The sequence below is a fragment of the Pyrus communis genome, chromosome 10 (assembly GCF_963583255.1).
Source record: "Pyrus communis chromosome 10, drPyrComm1.1, whole genome shotgun sequence".
Classification (NCBI taxonomy): domain Eukaryota; kingdom Viridiplantae; phylum Streptophyta; class Magnoliopsida; order Rosales; family Rosaceae; genus Pyrus; species Pyrus communis.
The window spans coordinates 5,331,638-5,340,961 of NC_084812.1; the positions used below are offsets into that span (position 1 = coordinate 5,331,638).

The 9,324-nt window shown below is 33.5% G+C and overlaps 1 protein-coding gene across 1 annotated transcript; it reads left to right on the plus strand.

The window, feature by feature from the left end:
* The first annotated feature begins 331 nt into the window (after positions 1–331).
* On the plus strand, positions 332–2,241 carry LOC137746515 (transcription factor WER-like). Its single transcript, XM_068486538.1, has 3 exons — positions 332–464; positions 574–703; positions 1,683–2,241. The coding sequence occupies exons 1-3, from the start codon at positions 332–334 to the stop codon at positions 2,239–2,241; spliced, it is 822 nt and encodes a 273-aa protein (XP_068342639.1).
* Positions 2,242–9,324: the final 7,083 nt, after the last annotated feature.

The following is a 9,324-nucleotide window of genomic DNA, read 5'->3' on the forward strand; positions in this document are numbered from 1 at the left end:
ATCGGAAACATAACATTATTTTCTAGGTCTTTCTTTCTTTCTATCTTTCTCTCGATCGTCAAAAAATACCTAGTCACGTTTAAATTTAAAAACACACACAAACATACATAGTTGGTAAATTATAAATATTTTGTTTTATTACTGCATTAAGTCGCTAAATCTCAGAAACATTTATTGTGCTAGGACCTTCACTCCAAAAACGGAAACCAAAGTTTAGTTCCTCAATCGCGCTATATATATACCCACTAATATGCAATGATTTCTCCACCCAGAAAAATTATATACAGAGAGAGAGAGAGAGAGAGAGAGAGAGAGAGAGAGAGAGAGAGAGATGGGGAGAAAATCAGTCGGTGATACAGACGGGCTAAAAAGAGGAGCATGGTGTGCTGAGGAAGATGAAGTCCTTACTGACTACGTCAAAACACATGGAGAAGGACAATGGAGACATGTTGCTAAAAAAGCTGGTTCGTATAGCGAAAGTTTTTATTTTTATTTACATAATAAACTAGTTTTCGTAGTGATAATATACATATATAATACCATTTCATTGATTGTTACTGTATATATTTGTAGGGTTGAATCGGAGTGGGAAGAGTTGCAGACTGCGATGGTTGAATTATCTTAAACCTGGTGTTAAGAGAGGCAACATTTCTCCGGAAGAAGAAGACCTCATTATCAGATTGCACAAGCTTCTTGGAAACAGGTATGACATATTTTTGCACATTAATAGTGTGAATCCCAGTATGGTGAAGCAAAGGCTTGCAAGAGTGTTTACATGATAAGTCTCCCAGCCAATTGATTTTGGGTTGGATGTTCACATTAATTATAACATGATATGAAGTAGACTATTCACGTTTTCATATGTAAGCAGACGTATTGAGAATGTAAATTTCACATCAGAGCCTTGCATAAGTGATTGAATTATCCTGAACATCACTATCCATTGTTTATTGGTTTTGGGTTAAATACTCACTTTATAATATTTTTAACCAATAGCTTTTAATTTTTTTTATATAATTAAATTTGATGCAAATAGATAAAGGAGAAATTGTTGTTTGGCCCCTTGAACTCTTACTTCAGTTGAAATTGACCCCCTAAACTATTTTTTTGGTAAATTAACTCCCTGAACTATTTGAAATAAGCCAATCAACCCCTTGTCGTTAGATTATGTCTATTATTCTGTCAAATTCAAGGGGAAATTAGTTTTTTATCATCAATTCTTACATGTCACTTATAATCACCAATAAAATTATGACATGTGGACACATAAAATGTGTAATGACAATATGAAATGGTCCTTATGTAAACGCTTCGTTTCTTTATGTTTCTTACTATGCTATAAATTTTTGAATTATTCCGTGTCCACGTGTCATTATTTTATTGGTGGTTATAGCTGACAAGTAAGAATTGATGATGAAAAGACTAATCTGGCCTTGAATTTGACAGAATAGTGGACGGAGTCTAACGGCAAGGGGTTAATTGGCTGATTTAAATAGTTTAGGGGGTTAATTTACCAAAAAATAGTTCAAGGGGTCAATTTCAACTGAGGTAATAATTTAGGGGGTCAAACCGCAATTTAAACTAGTCCTCCAAGCTTTTGATTATATTGTGTATTTCTATGATCCAAGCACACGTACAAAATTAGTTAAAAAATAATAATGGTGGACGCATTGATATATTAGGTGGTCTCTCATAGCCGGAAGATTGCCCGGTCGAACAGACAATGAAATCAAGAACTTCTGGAATATCAGTTTGAGCAAGAGAATTCAAGAAGAAAGACCTCGACGTATAATTAATAACAAGCAAGCGCCTAATGTTGGCGATAATCATCATCAACGTGGTAATTATTGTTCTAATCCTTCCCAAGATGAAGATGATCAATCCAATCCAGTGAAATCCAATCCGGTGGCACTATCAGACATCTCAGATGATCGTGATCAGAATTCGTCGTTGAGTTTTCTAAGAGATTTCGACAGTTACATCCATGGCCTTTCACACGAGGCCGAAATGATCAATGGATTTGGAAATTATGTGGTGGATGATTCGAACTTTGTTGGACATGGTGATGGAACGAAGTGTGAGGATTTAGTACTGAGGGAGGATGCAGAAGCTGCAAAGTGGAAAAATTTGGGTGCTACCAGTGATCATTTATTATTTCAACCAAACCATGAAGATGTAGACCTCCATGCAATTTCAGCTTTTCTCAATTCACAAGATGGCTATCATCAGTGGATTAATTAAGATTAATCAAACCCTTATCGCCAGTCCAATTTTGCCTACTCCATCTCGCTACAATCTCCTTCTTAATTACTTAAATAAGTTTGGTATGCATTTCAAATTCACAAAAATACGGGGAAAACGTTGTATAAAAAGGGATGTGGATGTCATTTTTGAAGTGCCAAATAACTATATATTTATTGTATACTTGATGTCCAAATAAAGGTTCATTCGTATGTAACTCAACTTCACCCTTACTAAACATCAATATCCATTATTCACTAGTACAGATGCACCAATATTAATTGTTGTTAATTGTATAATGTGTGTATTGGCGGTGACTCGTGATGATTTAAATGACAATTAACCGTACGTAGTAAGGGATTGATTATGTGAAAAGAAGTCTTTTTCTTCAACCTTTTGCACCTCAAATTCAAATCCCCATTTTCTTTAGGGATGTGTTATTGACACTTTAAAAATCTCATTCTATACTCCTCATAAGTGTATTTTTCTTTCCTAATAAAGAAAGTTTGCAGTGTGGAATAAGATTTTTGGAGTGATAATAACAATTCCCTTTCTTTGTTTCTTTATTGTAACTTATAAAATAGTGATATTGCCTACAATAAAAGAATTATAATCGTCATCAAATTTATGTATGTACGGTGACTCTGCCTTGGTTGGTAGAGAACTACAAAGCCATAATTTCTTTCTGAAACCAAGAAAAACCACAGATGAAGTAAATGTTGCTTTGATCCCACACATAATTTTGACATTCATTATTAATATGCTGTGATATTGATCTCCTGGGAAATATTGAACTTTGTTGTGCCTCTAATGCATTTACATCATCATTTATATGCTTTTGTGATCTTCAAACTTGAGTAAGTAATTGTATCCAACAAGCAAAATTGAAAGAAAACTTGATTTTCTGCACCATTTTTTGATACAATTAACAAGCAAGTCCTAAATCAGTTTGTGCAATTTAATAGGACATAATTCCCTTTCTGTATAGGAGGAGAGATTTTACAGTGTATCCGGAACACGGGATGGTACACCACATGTCATTATAAAGTAAAAATAATATTTGAAATAAAATTTCTCTCCTTTTATATAATAACATGTGATGCATCATTCTGTATTCCGGACACACTAAAAAATTTCTCATCTAGAAAAATGATCAAACTCTTGAATTTAATTCTTTCTCACCAACACCAAAAGTTGATGGTCGATGAATAGCTAGAGTCGATCACATGATATATATACTTCCATGCATGTGTTCTTCATGTTGCATTATTGTTTACACACATGCAAACAAAAAGTTATGAAATTAACTACGCATGTATTAATGATTTGAAGATATTTGTAATAGTTTCGAATTTTATCCAACTCTTTAATTTTTATTAATTATAAATTATTATTTTTAAAAGGGCACCCACTCCAGTTACGGAAATACTAGAATACATTGTCTTGTCTTTCTAGCATTATTTTTAGAGAGCTCTAATGAAAAAGGTTTGGGCTAACAAATATTTAACCAAACACCATCCCAAAATGTTATTTAACCAAAATGACTCAAAGTTTAATAAAAAATCATCCAAAACTATTGTCCACGGGTCAAACTTACAAGCAAAACCCGCTACAAATCTACACTTCCGTAAATACCCTAAATGATTCGATGCAAGAGGAAATTGCAGTTCTTCGAGACCACGAACCGCGAAGAGGTTGAAGATATGTTCAGATCGAGCTTTATGATCAACTCTCGTGCCAAAAGGAGCCGCCCATGTACATAAATCAAAGCTGCTTCATGGACTGGTGCCAATTCAATTCAACGGACTACTATTATTACACCTTTTTTCTTATTTATTTTTCACGATTTTTGGTTTCTGGGTTTTATATATGAGGGATATGTACGGTCCAAAACGTGGCAATCACGTCCGTATAATTTGTATTACAAGTTCATGGATCGATTCAAGCCTGGTGGGCAAGATTGAATTTCCAGGTTATATATAGGAGGGGTACTTGGATGAGTTTTGCAGACAGTTGGATGTGGATATATATTTGTATTCCTTCATCATCTGTGCGTGTGAATTACTTCAATCATATGAATTACCTTTCCTCCACAACTAGCTAGCTAATTGGTATTCTTTGAATTCTTATTATTTATTCGCTTTGGATGTTGAACATATCTTCAACCTCTTCGTGGTTCGTGGTCTCGAAGAACTGCAGTTTCCTCTTGCATGAAGAACCCACCCTTCTGGCCGGCTTTCTCGGCGCAGGTGGACATGTAAGAAACATGGGGATTTTGTTCTCTTTGGATGTTGGCGTGCGTCACTCGGAGACAACTCTTCACCAACCTCAACCCGTAAATACCCCTAAGGGAAGAGTCAGTTCAAATCAAAGTTGAAAAAGGAAGCATTCATCAGAACAAAGCTGTCGAATCAAGTTCAAAGAAGTTTAATGGCAGAAACCAACGAAAAAGTGTTTGGATAAAAAAAAAGAACCAAAACATAAAACTGTTTCTGGAGAACCCAAAACATAACAGTGTTTTCGGAAAAAAAAAAAAAAAAAATTAGATACAGTTTGTCTGTGCACAAACAAACACTGTATCTGGAAAAAAAAAAAAAACCAAAATTCAGAAACAGTGACTTAAATTTTAGAAACAAGGACTTAAATTTCAGAAACAGTGAGTTAGATTCCAGAAACAGTGACTTACATTCCAGAAACAGTCTATTTTTTTAACCTTTGACTGTTTCTTTTCTTTCATGCATTAATTGATTATATTTAAGAAACAGAGTGCTTATTTTGCTTTGAATCCAGATACAGTGAATTTCACTATTTCTTTTCTAGCTTACATTTAAGAAACAGTGTTTATATTTTATTTAAATCCGGAAACTGTGACTTAGATTCCAGAAACAATAACTTAAATTTAAAAAACTGTGACTTAGATTACAGAAATAGTGTTACTTAAAATCCAGAGACAGTTTATTTTTACAGTCCAGAAACAGTGACCCGTTGTTATTATTGAATAGTATGCAGATCTCAAATTTATTATATGGAGAACCAAACGATGAACTCCACTGACGAAGAAAAATTGAAAAACAGTACCTCGAATACACTATAAATAATAACGACGATTACATTTCAACGAAATAATACAAAATATAAATTAAATAGCATGAGATCTATATTTTTGTTTCAAAGAAACAGTGACTTAAATTTCATAAACAAGGACTTAAATTTCAGAAATAGTGAGTTAGATTACAGAAACAGTGAATTACATTCTAGAAACAGTCTATGTTTTTAACCTTTGACTGTTTCTTTTCTTTCATGCATTAGCTGATTATATTTAAGAAACAAAGTGCTTATTTTGCTTTGAATCCAGATACAGTGAATTTCACTATTTCTTTTCTAGCTTACATTTAAGAAACAGTGTGTATATTTCATTTAAATCAAAAAATTGTGACTTAGATTCTAGAAACAGTAACTTAAATTAAAAAAACTGTGACTTACATTCCAGAAACAGTGTTACTTAAAATCCAGAGACAATTTATTTTTACAGTCCATAAACAGTGACCCGTTGTTATTATTGAATAGTATGCCAATCTCAAATTTATTATCTGGAGAAACAAACGATGAACTCCACTGACGAAGAAAAATTGAAAAACAGTACCTCGAATACACTATAAATAATAACGACGATTACATTTCAACGAAATAATACAAAATATAAATTAAATAGCATGAGATCTATATTTTTGTTTCAAAAAAAAAGAAGAAGGTATGCAAAACAACGATGAATTCCATTAACGATGAAAATCTGGAACTCAACCTTAAAAAGTTAGGAGTAAAATCGACAAATCATAATTTATTATAGTTGAGCCATTTTTAGTTGGACTGCTTTAATATGGGCCTTGTATTAATCATTAAACAAAACTTATAACATGATTTTTTTTATTAAAACTAAAACTTTTCAAACCCTTTTCATTAGTTTTCATTTATTTTTATAGTTACATATCAATTACAGTTTAGCACATGCGTAAAACCGTTTTATTCTTATAAGTTTTTGTTAGGAGTCGAGCAAATTTTTTCTTGATTTTATTGTAAAAGATTTACTATTTTCTTTTTTATATTGTTGAGAGCACTTTCCTCGTATGAAAAATGAAGGTATTGATGAAGATGAATTTCAGGTCCGTATTCCATACGGCACGTCCTGTGTTCGTTTCTAGTGTTGGTGAATCATACGATAGTGGAGTCTTCTAAGGCCCAAAAGGGTGGACTGCCGTGACGAAGCCACTAGCTGGTCCATTTAAAAAAAAAAGAAAGAAATCAACTTCTAATTTTATGTTATATTCACACACTGTATGATAATATTAACTTTACGAAAATCAAGTTGTTTACATGTTGAGTTCAATTAATAACCTTAAAGAAAATGATAAACACACGTCTTTTTGTTCTCCAACATTTTCTTATTTAATTATATTCGTTGTTTTCGTTTGCTTTAATTAATCGTTTAGTCGATGACTATAAATAAAAAAACGTATAAACAACTGAAAACATTGTGAAAATCACCTCTAAGTCCAAATATTGCAGATTTCTTGGAAATTAACATACACATAGGCATATATATATAAATATATATATGTATTGTGTGGTAGTGGTGCTAGTGGACCCATGTTACATTTTCATTGTTCATTGTAATCATCTAAGAAGTTCATACATATGTACAGAAATTCTTTGTGAGTCTCGTCCATGCACTCCGCCACCAACTAAAGAAGACCCCAAAATCATAACAACCATTTCACAGTTGATCCTAATTGCTGCTAACAATCTTGCTTTGCATACGACAATGGCTCTGCAGGTAATTATATCTCTCATAAGAATATAGTTTTGATACCTGCTTAAAAATTTAAAGAATTAATGCAATATATGTGTGTGTATTATATGAAGTGCTCATCATCAGTAATAACAAAGCTTTATCCCACTAAATGGAGTCGGTTGTATGAATCTCAGAACGCCACTGTGCACGGTTTTGTGTCAAAAGTTAGCTCCAAGTACTCCATGCCTTTTCTTAAAGTCTTTTCCCAAATCTTCATAGGTGTCTACTCCTTTTCCATGAGTCTCTGTCTCATAATCGCATATTTAAACCGAAGCATTTGTAGATCTTCTGTTCATATGTCCAAACCACCTTAACCGATTTTCTCTCATCTTATCTTTAATTGCGGCCACTTCTACTTTGCCTCTTATATTTTCGTTCTTAATCATGTTCTTTCTCGTATGCCCACACATCTTAAAAAACATTCTCATCTCCACGACACTCATTTTCTGAGAGTTTATTAATTTTAATAAATCCATATATATATATATATATGAATAATTGAAGCTGGAGGAGGAATTTAAAGAGTATGCAGAGAAGGCCAAGTCTTTACCCCCAAGAACAACCGATGCAGATAAACTAATCCTGTACGGCCTTTACAAGCAGGCAACAGTAGGGTCGGTTAATATTAGTGAGTACTTTCAATAATTATATATTTAATTGACCTAATTAATTTCTCTAATTTACAATTTAATTTCACTCCATCGTTATTCTATAGATCTGCATGTATCTTTAAATTATATGCATGCATGCAGCAATTTTCATGTTAACTATATATATATGTATATATTATGCACATCGACCTGGATTTTTCAGCCCAACAGAGAGGGCCAAATGGGATGCATGGAAAGCTGTTGATGGTAATAATACCTATAAATTGACAAATTAAACAAAACCCTAGATTACATAAGAAACGTTTAAATCGGAAAATAGGCTTGTTTTTACATGTACTGTATACTTTTCACAAAATCTCACTTAACCCCTGTATTTTTAACTATGGTTTGTACTTTTACACGTCTCACTTTACCCTTACATTTTTTTAGTCCAACTTTATCCCATTTCGTCAACTGGGATAAGAGAGAGGTTATTTTCACTAATGTGGCAGGGGTTATTTGTATACAAAACTGACATAGTTGTTGACAATCTCTGATACAAGTGCGTTTCGTATACAATATCCGGGCAGAGTCTATTAGTAAACTTCTTCAGCTTGGTGATTATAAATTGAGATATAAAAGAGCAGTTTTGCTAAACTGACCTTGATGTATGTGTTACTAATCAGAGAAGAGCATGAAGAAGCAATGACTGAATACATTGTAAAGGTGAAGCATCTGCAACAACAAGAAGTAGCCTCCACCTAAATCAGCATCAATGGAGTTCTATATGTATGTATTAAACATTTTCCCAAGTGTTTCAAGAAGAAAACACTTCAATTTCCAGAGCTTTTGCTTTATAATTAAGTCATGATGCACGCCGAATAGTAGAGTTTCCTTACTCCAAACCTATCTATGAGAATTGAACTTAAGACTTACAATAGTCTCTTTATTTCTTCAAACCTACAGTTAATTTGGTTACTCTAATTATATTTCTAGATCGCGGCACTTCAAACGGAAACCGTTTCAAAATCGCAAAAAATCGAATCGTCTGATGCAGCCCGATTTAATTCGTGTTTCGATTTCAGTTTTTTATTCCAAGTAACCACCCCTATTTATATACTTTAATGTTGCACATTGAAATACCAATCATGAAATAATAAACACACTTACTCACCATTAATTGAAAAGAGGAAAGCTAAGAAGATTTTAAATGGGCCTAGTCAGAGCAAATATGGGGCCGATTAAGGATCCTCGACTAACAGTTGGGCTTTATGTCCAATTTTATTGAGCCCAACTCTTTCAGTAGCAATCCAACCGTCAATATTGTACACTATATAATACTACAACAGGACACCAACCACACACCCAGCACACCCAACGTGATTGTGTGAATTTCCAGACGACAACTGAATGTCACCCTGCGTGCACCCAGCACATCTTCCACCCCTTCATTTTCCTGCGCTTTCTCACCTTCTAACGACGGTATGAATCTCACCCTGCATGCACCTAGCACATTTTTCACCCCTTCATTTTCTCGCACTTTCTCACCTTCCAAACACCTCCTCCGTTTCTCCATGTTTGATACTGGAATTAACTTAAACGTAAAAGGATGCTTGAACAAATGTATTTCACAGTGCTTGAATA